Here is a 19,440-nt window from a genome sequence, read left to right as displayed (position 1 = left end):
ATCTACTCAAGTAAAAGTAAAAAGTATAGTGATTCAAAACTACTCCTAAAAGTACAAAATTTCCCCAAACGTACTCAAGTAAATGTAACGGAGTAAATGTAACTCGTTACTACCCACCTCTGGCCATAATGAACACTATCACGAGCTGGTGATACATATTAGCAGCTTGAAAATATTAAAACTGTGACACAGTTTTCATCGCAAGCATCCGCCTATTAGCAGATGGAACAATATCAGGCCACCTCCTCAGATGCATGGGCTAAATGTTTACTTTCACCTGCCTTTAGTTAATTGTAGTGATGAACTAAAGCATTATCAAAGTGAGTTTGTTGGTGTTTAACTTAGCTTGAACTTGTCCACCAGGTGCTGATCATAGGAGTGCTGTCATTCCTCCAGAGACGTGTTGGGAGACTGGTGATCGACCAGAGACTGCCCTTCCTAGAGGGACGTTTTGGCATTGTGGTGTAAGACAACGGCAGCAGCTATAAAGTTGATAAAAAAACATATCAGTATGACGTGAACATCTCCATTTTCAGTCTCTTTGTCTCTCTGTATATTTTAAGCTAATTGATAAACAAGATGAGCGATTTGTATTTCTGACATGTCTAATATTTTGTCATCTTTGTGCCCCAGGCCTTTAGATACCATAGGCAACCTCAGTAATCGCTGGTCCTATGGCTTTGCCTATGGTGCTATATCGAGTAGCGTTCTTCTGCTCTTCTCTGAGCGTTACATCCCTTTCCCCGTCCCAAACTGGGCCAAAGGTACAAGTTTAATCTCAAACATAATTTGCATACACTTGAAACACTTCCCTGATGTACTTTTCTCTGACTACAAACCTCAGCTATAGTGTACCTGGTTGGAGCTTTAGAGGTGGGCCTGGTGTATTTCCCTTTTTTCGCTTGTCTGTCCACACCATTCAGGATGGCCGGAGCAGTACTGGGAATACTCTACTCTTTGTTCTGGTAAACACTGCTCCTGTTCTTTCATGAAACTAGGTGTGTGCAAGTGTGTCAGACAAAAGTAAATGAATTAAACGATAAATGAAAAACCATTTCATGTTGTTTCTAGGATCATCATCACAGTCTGGGATACAATCACCTGTCCCAGTGGTGAGGTGGGTACCACACCCTGCAAGATGTGTCTGTTGTATAACCAAGTAACCGCAATCAAGGCTGTTTAAAAAAGGCTGATTGGACAAAAGTACATGATCATAAATAATCTCATCAATTTGTATATACATGAATAGATTTGTTGTAACCACGTGACCTTGAAAAACACATTTAATAAATGTGTTTATGACTTTTAAGGTTTTGGGCAAATACCAGAAGATAATTTCCCAGTGGCCCTGCATCCTGTCCCTGGTCTTCCTCTTGGGGCGGTTTATTTACATTCTGGTTAAAGACGTTCGCATACATTTGAACCTGGAACCGGAGGTCAGTATGACGGATATGTGATCTGCAGTTATTCTTGCCACATACTTGTGGCAAAAATCACTGCTGGAAACACTTCTTGAATCAAAAAGAAAACATATCAAGATACATAAGATATTAGATCACTTATATTTTTAAATATTTACATTATATATTTTATGCATTTTCTCTTTTTTTTTGTTCATGCCTAACCTGCTGCCAGGACCCTGAGGAGCTGGTTGGGCAACATCAGGCTCAGCATGTTAAGCAGCTGCTGCGGAGAACATCTGAACGCAAGTACACATGCATGCTGATGTTCATGTTTGCTCGCTTTACATAATTGTTTTCTTTCCTTATCTGCATATATTGTAATGGTTAATGCCAAGTTTGGCAAAACCTAAAGCATATATGCATTTTTACTAAGGGGTTGGTAGCCTAGTGGCTACAGAGGTGGCTTGGATCTGGAGGACCCAGGTTCAATTCCGCAGATTGCTACCAAAGTGACCCACTTTTCGCCCCTGAGCAAGGCCCTTAACCCTAACGGCCACCCAGGTGCTGTTAAAATAGGAGTCCACTGCTACGTAGTCCAACTAGCAGGATGAATAAAAGCTAATAAGAAAAATTCTTCTTCAAACAAAGGGATTTTTTTGTGTGTATGAGTGTGGGCTTGAGTGTGTTTCCTTCACCAGCCCTCTTGGCAGTCTACTATATTTTATTTTTGTCCCCTCAAGTAAAGGAAAAAAGAAAAAAGGGAAAAAGAATTGAAAAAAACAATTCCACCAAAGAGGACTAAGATCACCAAAATTGGAGCGTGAAAAAGTAGGAAAGAAAAGACAAGATAGTGTTGTGTGCATTTTGGTGAGCGTGTGATGTGTTGTAGTGTATGTGAAGAAATGTATAATGCGTTGTGTTTGAGAAGAAAGAGACATAAGACAGACAGGTCTTCATAAGCAGGAGAAGACGGAGAAAAAAAGGGGAGAAGTTCCTTTTATCATTGAATACATTTGGTGTGTGACGTGTGTAGTGGGTGTGCAGTGTTTTGGAGATGCATGTAGGTCTGTGAGTATAATTAAGTGTTGGGAGGGGGAGGGCAGTGTTGATATATATAAATGACCAGAGGTGGACAGAGTACTCGACCCCAGTACTTGAGTAAGAGTACAAATACTACTGGTCAAAATTTACTCCGTTACAAGTAAAAGCTCAGTCAAAATATTACTCGAGTAAGAGTAGAAAAGTACTTGCTTTTAAAGGTACTTAAGTATCCAAAAGTAAATGCTTTTAAATTTACTTTAAGTAAAAGTAAGAGTAAGAGTAAGAGTAAATTTCTTATTTTCCACATCAGTAAATTACTATATTTTTTCTAAATTAATTTAAGTATCTTTTAACTCTTGTTTCTGAGAATTAACTCTTTGAAACCAGCTGCGCTGATGTGCTGCTTTTAGAACCACAATGTTATATAAAACCTGCAGAAACACCAAAAACAAATCAAATGAATGGGATCATAAGAGGACAGCAGATGATGCAGAGTTTATTAACTTTCTTCTCCTGACGCAGGCGTAGCCATTGTTGCGGCTCTGTCTTGACTTGTTGCGGCTTTGACAAACGCAGGCTACTTTGGCGGTATCGTTTTGAGGAGGCTTGACGTATTTCCGCTTTACGTACATCCCAGTGGAGAGCGTGCACTGTGATAGGTCTCCTCCTTTGACAAAAACAGCTTGTGTCCAATAGGATTTTAGGGAAGAAGAAAAAAGAGCAGACCTGAAAGTAACGAGTACTTTTCAGCCTTCCTAGAAATTTACTCGAGTAAAAGTAAAAATATTTGTCTTGGAAATGTATTCAAGTAAGAGTAATAAGTACCAAAGAAATCTAATACTCAAGTAAAGTACAAATCCTCTGGATATGTACTTAAGTACAGTACTCAAGTAAATTTACTCCGTTACTGTCCACCACTGTAAATGACATAATATGTTTGACTGCTTGTACATATTTAAGTACACCAATAGGAAGTCATGCAATACATGCAACCAGTTAGTAAATATACTTCATACTACTTCACTTCATACTATACGTCATTTTACACAGGTTTTCACCCCCGTCCTGTACACACTACCGAATGAAGGGGATTTTCTCTCTTTTGGTTTTTGTAATCTCAATGTTTACTGCTCCTTCAGGCAGATGCACCTTGGCATTAATTTTATTGAGTGAAAAGTGATTAAACAGTGACAATCCATCTGAGGGAAAGTTTTTCTTGTCTCCAACCCTGATGAAGTCCAAAACAGAATGACGTGAAGTGCAGCATAATGTGTTTAGGTCTTGAGTCAGTCTACCTGCTGGTTTGACATCATGAGTGTCATTTTTGTACAGAATATCTAAGGTTACAAAGATAATGCTCAACATTTTTGTAGTAAGAGCATTTATTTAACAGTGTTGGATAACATCAAGGCTCAGGTGCACTAAGCATATAGAATGACTTGACCTCACTTTCTGTGTCGCAGTAAACCGCTCAGCTGGTTCCAGAGACGAGTTTATGAGTGGGACCCCTATTTCAAGTTTCCCAACAGGATCATTGGCACTGCCATTATATCCCTTATAGGCCTGTATACGGTGAACAAAAACATCTTTGGATTGCACAAAACTACACCTCAAATGTATTCCATTTGTTTTGAGTCATACAAATCAATCATCCAGTGACGTCTGTGTTCTGTGTTCCTATTGTTTCTCTAGATGACACTGGCTGACTACAGTCTCAGTAATGTTGCTTTTGACCAAGTAGACCATTGGAAGAACATACTGAAAAGGCTGGTCACCTCTTGCAACGAGACAGAAGCTCTGGGAAACGTGATACCTCAGATGGAAGAATTTATTGATGTGGCCAGAAGTGAGTTGTTCCTGCAGACTGTTGGGAGAGTGCATTTCTGCTCTGCAGCATTAATGGTTTTTGACGTGAGTAAGTGGAGCTATAACAAAAATCAGTTGAGGGAAATGCATTTAGAACTATGATTCAACAGCTTCTAGATCTTTAGCAGATATAACCTGATTAGCAATCCCCCGTATGGGCTACATTAGTCTTTTACTTTGTTGTGGATTCATTTGGACGCATTCTTCATTACAGCTTAGCTTCAGCTCGTTGAGCTTTTTGCCCATTTGCTTATGTACAAGTCTCTTAGGTCCTCCAACGGCATTTCAGTTGGGTTATGGTCTCGACCTTGACTGGGCCGTTTTAAAACCTTGATTCTTTTATTTTTATTTGCTGAGGTTCTTCACATAATTTCCTGTTGCTTAACTGAATTTTGATCGAGCTTCAGCTGTCAGGCAGATGGCCTCAAATGTCTCTGTTGCAAGACTCTCATATTGAGAGGATCAAAGTGCCCAGATTCTGTGGCTGCATGACCCTGCCGCTGCTGTCCTTGACAGTGGCAACGATAAGCAAGCCTGCTGAAATGCTACGTTTGGTTTTCAACAAACTTGGCCATTAAGGCCAAACAGCTCCATTTTGGTCCGTGGGTCCAGAAGTCTTGCAGTTTGTTTCGATGCAGCCTTGCAAACCTCAGTCCTACTTCAAACATATTTTTAGACTGAAGAGGCTTTCTGCTGACAACCCCTCCAAACACACTGTACTTGTTCATCCTTCATTTAACTGTGCGGTCATGAAATTCAAGTTTGAACATGTACAGTGGGGCCTCTATGATCTGAGATTAACTCTTTGTTTTTATGTATATCTCTGAACTTTGCACAGACACATCTTGGGTCAATTTTGCAGGGACGTCCAATCCTGGGAAGATTGCCAACTGGCATGAATGATTTCCATATTTCTTACTGTAGAAAATCCATCTCCAAATAGTTTTAAACTTTTTTATAACCTTTACAAGAGTGACTTTAAGCAACACTTGCTTTTCTAAGATCATTGCTTCCCCTGACGAGATTCTTTCTTGGCATCGTATTAACACTCACCTGTATGTTCCAGATTAACAAACTGCAAAAACTACCTACTGCTGACGAGTTTATTTAGGGCTGATGCGTAGCAACACATGAAAAAAGGAGGCGTCAACTTATGCATGACTGAAAATCTTTTTGCTTGTTTCAGAATCATGGTTTGCCACCACAATTTTTGCCAGTCTCAACTCTGTTGCTTACACCTTGCATATCTTGGCGTGTTACAGGTATGAATAAAAACTCAGCGAGTTAAGATGCAAAGAGTTAAGATGCAAAAATTAAACCTGATTTTGACTGTGGTATGTAAAACGGCATCTCCAACATGAACTCATCGGAGACAACAGTCATATGTATATTTTCCTGCGTTGTTGTAATTCGGTTACAACTCTGTTGCATTAGGAAACATTTGAAGAGATTGTGGAAGGGGCAGAAGAGTTTTCTCCCTGAGAAGTTTCATAACCCTAAATCTGCTACCAGCGTTGTAAGTAAAACACACATTCAATCAGACGTGCATTACCAGTTCAAAGGTATTTTAGAAATCAAGTTGAATATGAGAACCAATAACCATTTAGAGGGCCAATGGAAAATCAAAAAACTCAAAATCCATTTTAAAAAACACCAACTCATTTATTGTGAATGAGTAGGCAAGTGCAAGCTTTCTGCTGGAGCTATAAATACATTTTGGACAGCTAAAGAGGACACAAGCAAACAAGCTTGTAGTGGTTTGTTGATGTGACTGGTTTGTTTCTGAAAAACAATGGTAGATGGTTCATTAAAAATCCCTCCAAATAATTTCAGTCAAAGTACCTGCCCTTTCCCAAACAGTTTATTCAGACATCCCAGACCAGTGTGTGACCATATCTCAGATGGATCAGGTCCCAATGCAGTTAAGAGTGGAACCGCATATGACCATAGAGGATTTTTAATCATTCAATTTATATAAAGTATAATGTATTGCACGTACCATTACAATCAATTCAAACCTCAGATGCACCAAGTCCCATAATTCTTCGTACACACTAAATCGGGCAGTCCACTGCTAAAGCACATAACAAATTCACTCGTACACACACACACACTCAAATCATGCTCAATGTTTAATGCCTATTATGACACAGTAAACAAACCATTCTTGAATAAAAAAAAAAACGTATTTTCCACTGACAGGGCCCGCTGGTGCCTGACCAGCATTTTGTGATCCCCATGAGTCCAGATCCATCCAAGCCTATCCAGTCGAGTCTAGTTCTAATGTCTGGTTCTAATAGTTTTAGTTGAAAGGAGAATATTTGCATGCTTGCATTGGGGAGACAAATCATATTTTAGGTGTCTCTGACACACTGTGACAGCCTGCTAGACCCAGGCATGCAAAGACCCCTAATTATTCCTGGTTAATTTGGTACAAATGTACAAATGTAAAAAGTAGCGGGGCATAATGACTAATTAGCAATATATGATCTCCTTGAAAATATGGTACACCTATTGTAAAATATACTGCCACTACAGTACAACATTATTCTCCCAAAAACAGGATTTGTAAGAGGATGAGTATCTAGTGTTTCATTTAGAGTATACAGAGATTTAACATTATTGCAAACTACACAAAGTGCTTAAACAAGTTTTTTCATTTTATTTACCAGGCTTCAATTGCAAGATACTCTGGATGGCAGATAGCGTTTACACTCTGGGGTAAGCTTTTCATCCTCTAAAAACATAAACAACTGAGACAGCTAACGTGAGCTATAGGAGCAAAATCGGATTTATTTAAAATGTTTTGAGTATACATTTGCACAAGCATTTAAGCCAAGGTGGATGTAAATGATAAAAGAAAGTTTTCAAAGAGAGCTATCTCTTTTAATTAAATAAATCAGATGGGAAAGTATTTACGGTTAATTAAAATTAATTAACTAATTAATCAGTAAGTATAAAACAAAGGATACTAGCTAACATAAGAAGTAAAAGCTGAGGTATACTTTTTGGAGTAGAATGTATTATTATTATTATTATTATCATCATTATTATTATTAGGGCCCGAGCACTTGCAGTGCGAAGGCCCTATTGTATTTGCAGGAATTTTTATTATTAGGGCCCGAGCACCTTCAGTGCGAAGGCCCTATTGTATTTGCAGGAATTTTTATTATTATTATTATTAGGGCCCGAGCACTTGCAGTGCGAAGGCCCTATTGTATTTGCAGGAATTTTTAGGGCCCGAGCACCTTCAGTGCGAAGGCCCTATTGTATTTGCAGGAATTTTTATTATTATTATTTTTCTTCTGACAAAGTGATGGCCTTTTTGCCCCCCTAAACGTGCCCAAAAAGTCACCAAATTTTGCATGCAAGTCAGGCCTGGCGAAAAATTTGATATTTAATGGTTTGCATTAATGGGCGTGGCAAAATGGCTCAACAGCGCCCCCTTGAAAACTTTGTGCCTCAAGCCCCACGATACGGTTTGACGTACATGCACGGAAATCGGTACACACCTGTATCATGGGACAACTTAAAGAAAAGTCTCTTGGAGCCATGACCGAAACCGAACAGGATGTCGGCCATTTTGAATTAGTCGTGTCACTTTGGCGCAATTTATGCCATTCCTTCGGCAGTTAATTCAGCCCGAACCGTAACGTGCACCCAGGTGTGTTATACATCAAAATGTGCGTCTCCCTCCTGCGACCACACGCATTACTTTTCTCTTTCAAAAGCGTTACCGTGGCGACGCTAGACGCCAAAAAGCGCGCCCACCCTTCATCTGGTTGGTTCAGACAGAAAAAACTTTGCGCCTCAAGCCCCTCAATACGGTTTGACGTACATGAACGAAAATCGGTACACTCCTGTATCATGTCGCAACTAAAAGAAAAGTCTCTTGGAGCCATGGCCGAAACCGAACAGGAAGTCGGCCATTTTGAACATTCTGAATTAATCGCGTAATTTTGGAGCAATATATGCCATTCCTTCGAGAGTTAATTCAGCCCGAACCGTATTGTGAACCCAGATGTGTTATACATCAAAATGTGCGTCTCCCTCCTGCGACTACACGCATTACTTTTCTCTTTCAAAAGTGTTACCGTGGCGACGCTAGAAGCCAACAAGCGCACCCCCCCTTCATCTGATTGGTCCATATTTGATAGTTCCCCAAAAGGCACCAAATTTGGCATGCAAGGCAGGCCTGGCGATAAATTTAATATTTCATGGTTTGCATTAATGGGCGTGGCAAAATGGCTCAACAGCGCCCCCCGGAAAACTTTGTGCCTCAAGCCCCACAATACGGTTTGATGTACATGCACGAAAATCGGTACACACCTGTATCATGGCACAACTTAAAGAAAAGTCTCTTGGAGCCATGGCCAAAACCGAACAGGATGTCTGCCATTTTGAATAAATTGTGTCATTTTGGCGAAATTTATGCCATTCCTTCGGCAGTTAATTCAGCCCGAACCGTAACGTGCACCCAGATGTGTTATACATCAAAATGTGCGTCTACATCCTGCGACTACACGCATTACTTTTCTCTTTCAAAAGTGTTACTGTGGCGACGCTAGACGCCAACAGGCGCGCCCCCCCCTTCATGTGATTGGTCCATATTTGATAGTTCTCCAAAAGTCACAAAATTTTGCATGCAAGCCAGACTTGGCGATAAATTTGATATTTCATGGTTTGCATTAATCGGCGTGGCCTAACGGCTCAACAGCGCCCCCTAGAATACTTTTATCTGCCATAACTTTTGAATGGTGTGACATAGGAAGTTGTGGGTGGTGTCATGGGACTCGGTATTAAGTTATTAAGCTTCGTTGGCCTTAATTAGCCCCGCCCCTTCTTCTGATTGGTTGTCCCTTTTTTCTGCTAACTTTTGAATGGTTTGACATAGAGAGTCGTGGGTGGTGTCATCAGATTCTGTATGGAGTCCTTGACCTTCATTGGCCTGAATTAGCCCCGCCCCTTCTTCTGATTGGTTGTCCCTTTTTTCTGCTATAACTTCTGAATGGTTTGACATAGGAAGTCGTGGGTGGTGTCATTTCTGATATGCTTATGGGGGGCGGTGGCCGTGAGTGCGAGGGCCCGTTCATCGCTGCTTGCAGCTTTAATTATTATTATTTTTCTTCTGACAAAGTGATGGCCTTTTTGGCCCCCTTAACATGCCCAAAAAGTCACCAAATTTTGCACCCAAGTCAGGCCTGGCGAAAAATTTGATATTTCATGGTTTGCATTAATGGGCGTGGCAAAATGGCTCAACAGCGCCCCCTTGAAAACTTTGTGCCTCAAGCCCCACGATACGGTTTGACGTACATGCACGAAAATCGGTACACACCTGTATCATGGGACAACTTAAAGAAAAGTCTCTTGCCGTCATGCCCGAAACCGAACAGGAAGTCGGCCATTTTGAATTAATCGTGTCATTTTGGCGAAATTTATGCCATTCCTTCGGCAGTTAATTCAGCCCGAACCGTAACGTGCACCCAGGTGTATTATACATCAAAATGTGCGTCTCCCTCCTGCGACCGCACGCATTACTTTTCTCTTTCAATAGCGTTACCGTGGCGACGCTAGACGCCAAAAAGCGCGCCCACCCTTCATCTGATTGGTTCAGACAGAAAAAACTTTGCGCCTCAAGCCCCATAATACGGTTTGATGTACATGAACGAAAATTGGTACACTCCTGTATCATGTTGCAACTAAAAGAAAAGTCTCTTGGCGCCATGGCCGAAACCGAACAGGAAGTCGGCCATTTTGAACATTCTGAATTAATTGCGTAATTTTGGAGCAATATATGCCATTCCTTCGAGAGTTAATTCAGCCCGAACCGTATTGTGAACCCAGATGTGTTATACATCAAAATGTGCGTCTCCATCCTGCGACTACACGCATTACTTTTCTCTTTCAAAAGTGTTACCGTGGCGACGCTAGAAGCCAACAAGCGCACCCCCCCTTCATCTGATTGGTCCATATTTGATAGTTCCCCAAAAGGCACCAAATTTGGCATGCAAGCCAGGCCTGGCGATAAATTTGATGTTTCATGGTTTGCATTAATGGGCGTGGCAAAATGGCTCAACAGCGCCCCCCGGAAAACTTTGTGCCTCAAGCCCCACAATACGGTTTGACGTACATGCACGAAAATCGCTACACACCTGTATCATGGCACAACTTAAAGAAAAGTCTCTTGGAGCCATGGCCGAAACCGAACAGGATGTCGGCCATTTTGAATAAATTGTGTCATTTTGGCGAAATTTATGCCATTCCTTCGGCAGTTAATTCAGCCCGAACCGTAACGTGCACCCAGGTGTGTTATACATCAAAATGTGCGTCTACATCCTGCGACTACACGCATTACTTTTCTCTTTCAAAAGTGTTACCGTGGCGACGCTAGACGCCAAAAGGCGCGCCCCCCCTTCATGTGATTGGTCCATATTTGATAGTTCTCCAAAAGTCACAAAATTTTGCATGCAAGCCAGACTTGGCAATAAATTTGATATTCATGGTTTGCATTAATGGGCGTGGCCTAACGGCTCAACAGCGCCCCCTAGAATACTTTTATCTGCCATAACTTTTGAATGGTTTGACATAGGAAGTTGTGGGTGGTGTCATGGGACTCTGTAATGAGTCCTTAAGCTTCGTTGGCCTTAATTAGCCCCGCCCCTTCTTCTGATTGGTTGTCCCGATTTTCTGCTATAACATTGGAATGGTTTGACAGAGAGTCCTGGGTGGTGTCATCAGATTCTTTATGGAGTCCTTGACCTTCATTGGCCAGAATTAGCCCCGCCCCTTCTTCTGATTGGTTGTCCCTTTTTTCTGCTATAACTTTTTAATGGTTTGACATAGGGAGTCGTGGGTGGTATCATGGGACTCTGTAAAGAGTTCTTAAGCTTTGTTGGCCTTAATTAGCCCCGCCCCTTCTTCTGATTGGTTGTCCCGATTTTCTGCTATAACATTTTAATTGTTTGACATAGGAAGTCGTGGGTGGTGTCATCAGATTCTGTATGGAGTCCTTGACCTTCATTGGCCTGAATTAGCCCCGCCCCTTCTTCTGATTGGTTGTCCCTTTTTTCTGCTATAACTTTTGAATGGTTTGACATAGGAGGTCGTGGGTAGTGTCTTTTCTGATATGCTTATGGGGGGCGGTGTCTGTGAGTGCGAGGGCCCGTTCATCGCTGCTTGCAGCTTTAATTATTATTATTATTATTATTATTATTATTTTCCTGACAAAAGGAGGGCCTTTTTGCCCCCCTAAACATGCCCAAAAACTCACCAAATTTTGCACCCAAGTCAGGCCTGGCGAAAAATTTGATATTTAATGGTTTGCATTAATGGGCGTGGCAAAATGGCTCAACAGCGCCCCCTTGAAAACTTTGTGCCTCAAGCCCCACGATACGGTTTGACGTACATGCACGAAAATCGGTACACACCTGTATCATGGGACAACTTAAACAAAAGTCTCTTGGGGTCATGCCCGAAACCGAACAGGATGTCGGCCATTTTGAATTAGTCGTGTCATTTTGGCGAAATTTATGCCATTCCTTCCAAAGTTAATTCAGCCCGAACCGTAACGTGCCCCCAAGTGTGTTATACATCAAAACGTGCGTCTCCATCCTGCGACAACACGCATTACTTTTCTCTTTCAAAAGCGTTACCGTGGCGACGCTAGACGCCAAAAAGCATGCCCACCCTTCATCTGATTGGTTCAGACAGAAAAAACTTTGCGCCTCAAGCCCCATAATACGCTTTGACGTACATGAACGAAAATCGGTACACACCTGTATCATGTCGCAACTTAAAGAAAAGTCTCTTGGCGCCATGGCCGCAACCGAACAGGAAGTCGGCCATTTTGAACATTCTGAATTAATCGCGTAATTTTGGAGCAATATGAGCCATTCCTTCGAGAGTTAATTCAGCCCGAACCGTATCGTGAACCCAGGTGTGTTATACATCAAAATATGTGTCTCCATCCTGCGACTACACGCATTACTTTTCTCTTTTGAAAGTGTTACCGTGGCGACGCTAGACGCCAACAAGCGCACCCCCCCTTCATCTGATTGGTCCATATTTGATAGTTCCCCAAAAGGCACCAAATTGGGCATGCAAGTCAGGCCTGGCGATAAATTTGATATTTCATGGTTTGCATTAATGGGCGTGGCAAAATGGCTCAACAGCGCCCCCCTGAAAACTTTGTGCCTCAAGCCCCACAATACGGTTTGACGTACATGCACGAAAATCGCTACACACCTGTATCATGGCACAACTTAAAGAAAAGTCTCTTGTAGCCATGGCCGAAACCGAACAGGAAGTCGGCCATTTTGAAATCTGATTGGTCCATATTTGATAGTTCTCCAGAAGTCACCAAATTTTGCATGCAAGACAGACTTGGCGATAAATTTGATATTTCATGGTTTGCATTAATGGGCGTGGCCTAACGGCTCAACAGCGCCCCCTAGAATACTTTTATCTGCTGTAACTTTTGAATGGTTTGACATAGGAAGTTGTGGGTGGTGTCATGGGACTCTGTAATGAGTCCTCAAGCTTCGTTGGCCTTAATTAGCCCCGCCCCTTCTTCTGATTGGTTGTCCCGATTTTCTGCTATAACTTTGGAATGGTTTGACATAGAGAGTCGTGGGTGATGTCATCAGATTCTTTATGGAGCCCTTGACCTTCATTGGCCTGAATTAGCCCCGCCCCTTCTTCTGATTGGTTGTCCCTTTTTTATGCTATAACTTTTGAATGGTTTGACATAGGAAGTCGTGGGTGGTGGCATGGGACTCTGTAATGAGTCCTTAAGCTTCGTTAGCCTTAATTAGCCCCGACCCTTCTTCTGATTGGTTGTCCCGATTTTCTGCTATAACTTTTGAATGGTTTGACATAGAGAGTCGTGGGTGGTGTCATCAGATTCTTTATGGAGCCCTTGACCTTCATTGGCTTAAATTAGCCCCGCCCCTTCTTCTGATTGGTTGTCCCTTTTTTCTGCTATAACTTTTGATTGGTTTGACATAGGAAGTCGTGGGTGGTGTCGTTTCTGATACTTATGGGGGGCGGTGGCCGTGAGTGCGAGGGCCCGTTCATTGCTGCTTGCAGCTTTAATTATTATTATTATTATTATTATTAGGGCCCGAGCACTTGCAGTGCGAAGGCCCTATTGTATTTGCAGGAATTTTTATTATTATTATTATTATTATTATTAGGGCCCGAGCACCTTCAGAGCGAAGGCCCTATTGTATTTGCAGGAATTTTTATTATTATTAGGGCCCGAGCACCTTCAGTGCGAAGGCCCTATTGTATCTGTAGGAATTTTTATTATTAGGGCCCGAGCACCTTCAGTGCGAAGGCCCTATTGTATCTGTAGGAATTCTTTGTATTATTTTTCTGACAAAAGGAAGGCCTTTTTGCCCCCCTAAACATGCCCAAAAAGTCACCAAATTTTGCATGCAAGTCAGGCCTGGCGAAAAATTTGATATTTAATGGTTTACATTAATGGGCGTGGCAAAATGGCTCAACAGCGCCCCCCGGAAAACTTTGTGCCTCAAGCCCCACAATGCGGTTTGTCGTACATGCACGAAAATCGGTACACACCTGTATCATGGCCCAACTTAAAGAAAAGTCTCTGGGCGTCATGTCGAGAAACCGAACAGGAAGTCGGCCATTTTGAATTAATCGTGTCATTTTGGCGAAATTTATGCCTTCCTTCGGCAGTTAATACGGCCCGAACCGTAACGTGCACCCAGGTGTGTTATACATCAAAATGTACGTCTCCATCCTCCGACACCACGCATTACTTTTCTCTTTCAAAAGCGTTACCGTGGCGACGCTAGACGCCGAAAGGCGCGCCCACCCTTCATCTGATTGGTTCAGACAGAAAAAACTTTGCGCCTCAAGCCCCTCAATACGGTTTGACGTACATGAACTAAAATCGCTACACACCTGTATCATGTCGCAACTTAAAGAAAAGTCTCTTGGCGCCACGGCCGAAACCGAACAGGAAGTCGGCCATTTTGAACATTCTGAATTAATCGCGTAATTTTGGAGCAATATATGCCATTCCTTCGAGAATTAATACGGCCCGAACCGTATCGTGAACCCAGATGTGTTATACATCAAAATGTGCGTCTCCATCCTGCGACTACACGCATTACTTTTCTCTTTCAAAAGTGTTACCGTGGCGACGCTAGACGCCAACAAGCGCACCCCCCCTTCATCTGATTGGTCCATATTTGATAGTTCCCCAAAAGGCACCAAATTTGGCACGCAAGCCAGGACTGGCGATAAATGTGATATTTCATGGTTTGCATTAATGGGCGTGGCAAAATGGCTCAACAGCGCCCCCCGGAAAACTTTGTGCCTCAAGCCCCACAATACGGTTTGACGTACATGCACCAAAATCGCTATACACCTGTATCATGGCACAGCTTAATGAAAAGTCTCTTGGAGCCATGGCCGAAACCGAACAGGAAGTCGGCCATTTTGAAATCTGATTGGTCCATATTTGATAGTTCTCCAAAAGTCACCAAATTTTGCATGCAAGACAGACTTGGCGATAAATTTGATATTTCACAGTTTGCATTAATGGGCATGGCCTAACGGCTCAACAGCGCCCCCTAGAATACTTTTCTCTGCCATAACTTTTGAATGGTTTGACATAGGAAGTCGTGGGTGGTATTATGGGACTCTGTAATGAGTTCTTAAGCTTCGTTGGCCTTAATTAGCCCCGCCCCTTCTTCTGATTGGTTGTCCCTTTTTTCTGCTATAACTTTTGAATGGTTTGACATAGGAAGTTGTGGGTGATGTCATGGGACTCTGTAATGAGTTCTTAAGCTTCGTTGGCCTTAATTAGCCCCCCCCCTTCTTCTGATTGGTTGTCCCTATTTTCTGCTATAACTTTGGAATGGTTTGACATAGAGAGTCGTGGGTGGTGTCATCAGATTCTGTATGGAGTCCTTGACCTTCATTGGCCTGAATTAGCCCCGCCCCTTCTTCTGATTGGTTGTCCCTTTTTTCTGCTATAACTTTTTAATGGTTTGACATAGGAAGTCGTGGGTGGTGTCATTTCTGATATGCTAATGGGGGGCGGTGGCCCTGAGTGCGAGGGCCCGTTCATCGCTGCTTGCAGCTTTAATTATTATTATTATTTTCCTGACAAAGTGAAGGCCTTTTTGCCCCCCTTAACATGCCCAAAAAGTCACCAAATTTTGCACCCTAGTCAGGCCTGGCGAAAAATTTGATATTTCAAGGTTTGCATTAATGGGCGTGGCAAAATGGCTCAACAGCGCCCCCTTGAAAACTTTGTGCCTCAAGCCCCACGATACGGTTTGACGTACATGCACGAAAATCGGTACACACCTGTATCATGGGACAACTTAAAGAAAAGTCTCTTGGCGTCATGTCGAGAAACCGAACAGGAAGTCGGCCATTTTGAATGAATCGTGTCATTTTGGCGAAATTTATGCCTTCCTTCGGCAGTTAATTCAGCCCGAACCGTAACGTGCACCCAGGTGTGTTATACATCAAAATGTGCGTCTCCATCCTCCGACACCACGCATTACTTTTCTCTTTGAAAAGCGTTACCGTGGCGACGCTAGACGCCAAAAAGCGTGCCCACCCTTCATCTGATTGGTTCAGACAGAAAAAACTTTGCGCCTCAAGCCCCATAATACGCTTTGACGTACATGAACGAAAATCGGTACACACCTGTATCATGTCGCAACTAAAAGAAAAGTCTCTTGGCGCCATGGCCGAAACCGAACAGGAAGTCGGCCATTTTGAACATTCTGAATTAATTGCGTAATTTTGGAGCAATATATGCCATTCCTTCGAGAGTTAATTCAGCCCGAACCGTATCGTGAACCCAGATGTGTTATACATCAAAATGTGCGTCTCCATCCTGCGACTACACGCATTACTTTTCTCTTTCGAAAGTGTTACCGTGGCGACGCTAGACGCCAACAAGCGCACCCCCCCTTCATCTGATTGGTCCATATTTGATAGTTCCCCAAAAGGCACCAAATTTGGCATGCAAGCCATGCCTGGCGATAAATTTGATATTTCATTGTTTGCATTAATGGGCGTGGCAAAATGGCTCAACAGCGCCCCCCGGAAAACTTTGTGCCTCAAGCCCCACAATACGGTTTGACGTACATGCACGGAAATCGGTACACACCTGTATCATGGCACAACTTAAAGAAAAGTCTCTTGGAGCCATGGCCGAAACCGAACAGGATGTCGGCCATTTTGAATTAATTGTGTAATTTTGGCGCAATTTATGCCATTCCTTCGGCAGTTAATTCAGCCCGAACCGTAACGTGCACCCAGGTGTGTTATACACCAAAATGTGCGTCTCTGTCCTGCGACTACACGCATTACTTTTCTCTTTCGAAAGTGTTACCGTGGCGACGCTAGACGCCAACAAGCGCACCCCCCCTTCATCTGATTGGTCCATATTTGATAGTTCCCCAAAAGGCACCAAATTTGGCATGCAAGCCATGCCTGGCGATAAATTTTATATTTCATGGTTTGCATTAATGGGCGTGGCCTAACGGCTCAACAGCGCCCCCTAGAATACTTTTCTCTGCCATAACTTTTGAATGGTTTCACATAGAGAGTCGTGGGTGGTGTCATGGGACTCTGTAATGAGTCCTTAAGCTTCGTTGGCCTTAATTAGCCCCGCCCCTTCTTCTGATTGGTTGTCCCGATTTTCTGCTATAACTTTTGAATGGTTTGACATAGAGAGTCGTGGGTGGTGTCATCAGATTCTTTATGGAGTCCTTGACCTTCATTGGCCTGAATTAGCCCCGCCCCTTCTTCTGATTGGTTGTCCTTTTTTTATAATAAAATTGCCGCGAGCCGCCAGTCGCTCTCGCGCTGACTCCCGCTTCCTGATTCAAACGTCTGCCGGCCCCGCCCCCTGACCAATCAGTGGCGAGTAGGGTGATGGCGGCCCCGCCCCCCGACCAATCAGTGGCGAGTAGGGTGATGACGGCCCCGCCCCCCGACCAATCAGCTCCCTGTAATGTGGTGACTTCAGAAATATTCCCGGCTCAGCCCGGTTACAACCATGGCAGAATGGTTACAGAAAAAGTAATAATTTAAATAGTAGGGTTTTACTAATATTTATAACTTACAAATATTTAAAAAATTAGGAAAAAAAAGTTCCAGACATTTTATCGCTATGTTGGTCTGTCCTAAGCCAGTAGGTCAAATAAAAGGAATAGCTGAGACTTAGCTCAGCCAGATTATTGCGGTCTTTGCTGCCAGAGGTCGAGAGTTCAAGCCTGGCTTGATATGCCAAAATTTTTGTCAGCAATTTTTGTGTTTTTTTTACATCAAAATGTTCGTCTCTGTCCTGTGACGGCGCACATTACTTTTCTCTTTCCCCTTCTTCTGATTGGTTGTCCCGATTTTCTGCCATAACTTTTGAATTTGAGTGGAGTTTGCGCGCGCAGCTCCCGCGGGGGGAGGGGCTGATGTTCAGCGCGGCCGCCATCTTGGTCGAGGCGCCGCATTGACTGCCTGAGAACGTCGGACGTGGCCGCCATCTTGGATCGGTATCGCTTTAAATCTAGAGCGTTCACTTCTATTGTGGAAGGAGGTGTCTGCATAAGTAAAATAACTATAACTCACTTGATTTTCAACCGATTTTCACGCGGTTTGTTTTGTTACAAACGGCAGACATGTAGCTATGATACAGGATGCTTGATGTACGTTAAATATGCAAGCTTTCATGCTAAAATACGTTCTGCAGGTAGTCACACTTCAGGTATACACACACACACACATATATATATATATATATATATATATATATATATATATATATATATATATATATATATATATATATATATATATACACACACACACAGACACACACACACACACACACAATATACACAATACAAAGTACAGTATAGCATATTAATGAATGTATAAATATATTTGAATAACAGAGATAACAAGCTTAAAAACAAAAAACACAACGGATGACAGCATACAATTGTCATAATGGAGAAAAAAAAGAAACATTTGGAAGGAGTGTGTGTGTGAGGAATTGTATATTAGTGTTATAAATTGAAATTATATAATAATGCAATCGCTATGATATATAATTTTACAATATAATATAGTCAAAAATATATGAAATGAAGCAACATACAATGCAATAATACAATATGCTATATTACTGGGTACGCTAATATGAAATAACAACATGTAATATAATATGGTATAATAGATTAATATAATATCATACATTCTGGACCATGAGATACAGCTGTACTGTATGATCGTCGTTCATTTGAGTGATCTGATTTTTTTTTTCATGGTTTGCATTAATGGGCGTGTCCTCACGGCTCAACAGCGCCCCTTAGAATACTTTTTTCTGCCATAACTTTTGAAAGGTTTGACATAGAGAGTCGTGGGTGGTGTCATGGGACTCGGCATTGAGTCCTTGACCATAATTGGTGACAATTAGCCCAGTCCCTTTTTCTGATTGGTTGTCCCTATTTTCTGCTATAACTTTTGAATGTTTTGACATAGAGAGTCGTGGGTGGTGTCATGGGACTCCGTAATGAGTCCTTGATCTTCTTTGCCCTGAATTAGCCCCGCCCCTTCTTCTGACTGGTCGTCCCTTTTTTCTGCTATAACTTTTGAATGGTTTTACATAGGAAGTCGAGGGTGGTGTCATTTCTGATATGCTTATGGGGGGCGGTTGACGTGAGTGCGAGGGCCCGTTCATTGCTGCTTGCAGCTTTAATTATTATTATTATTATTTTCCTGACAAAGTGAAGGCCTTTTTGCCCCCCTTAACATGCCCAAAAAGTCACCAAATTTTGCACCCAAGTCAGGCCTGGCGAAAAATTTGATATTTAATGGTTTGCATTAATGGGCGTGGTAAAATGGCTCAACAGCGCCCCCTTGAAAACTTTGTGCCTCAAGCCCCACGATACGGTTTGACGTACATGCACAAAAATTGGTACACACCTGTATCATGGCACAACTTAAAGAAAAGTCTCTTGGCGTCATGCCCGAAACCGAACAGGAAGTCGGCCATTTTGAATTAGTCGTGTCATTTTGGCGAAATTTATGCCACTCCTTCGAAAGTTAATTCAGCCCGAACCGTAACGTGCCC

The 19,440-nt window shown here is 42.4% G+C and overlaps 1 protein-coding gene across 2 annotated transcripts in view; it reads left to right on the top strand.

The window, feature by feature from the left end:
* The window catches only part of stra6l (STRA6-like), a 30,900-nt gene that overhangs the window by 1,959 nt on the left and 9,501 nt on the right, over positions 1-19,440 (top strand). The window contains exons 3-13 of one of the 2 annotated variants that reach the window (XM_061722099.1): positions 364-464; positions 634-764; positions 845-965; positions 1,072-1,117; positions 1,311-1,436; positions 1,636-1,709; positions 3,908-4,016; positions 4,137-4,290; positions 5,497-5,572; positions 5,745-5,826; positions 6,983-7,031. In XM_061722099.1, the coding sequence (XP_061578083.1) occupies positions 364-464; positions 634-764; positions 845-965; positions 1,072-1,117; positions 1,311-1,436; positions 1,636-1,709; positions 3,908-4,016; positions 4,137-4,290; positions 5,497-5,572; positions 5,745-5,826; positions 6,983-7,031 (1,069 nt within the window). The remainder of the gene's footprint in view (positions 1-363; positions 465-633; positions 765-844; positions 966-1,071; positions 1,118-1,310; positions 1,437-1,635; positions 1,710-3,907; positions 4,017-4,136; positions 4,291-5,496; positions 5,573-5,744; positions 5,827-6,982; positions 7,032-19,440) is intronic. The other variant, XM_061722108.1, reaches the window with a different exon arrangement.

The sequence above is a fragment of the Cololabis saira genome, chromosome 1, assembly GCF_033807715.1.
Source record: "Cololabis saira isolate AMF1-May2022 chromosome 1, fColSai1.1, whole genome shotgun sequence".
Classification (NCBI taxonomy): Eukaryota; Metazoa; Chordata; class Actinopteri; order Beloniformes; family Belonidae; genus Cololabis; species Cololabis saira.
The sequence above is the reverse complement of the archived record's forward strand: the minus strand, read 5'-3'. Positions and strand labels throughout refer to the sequence as shown.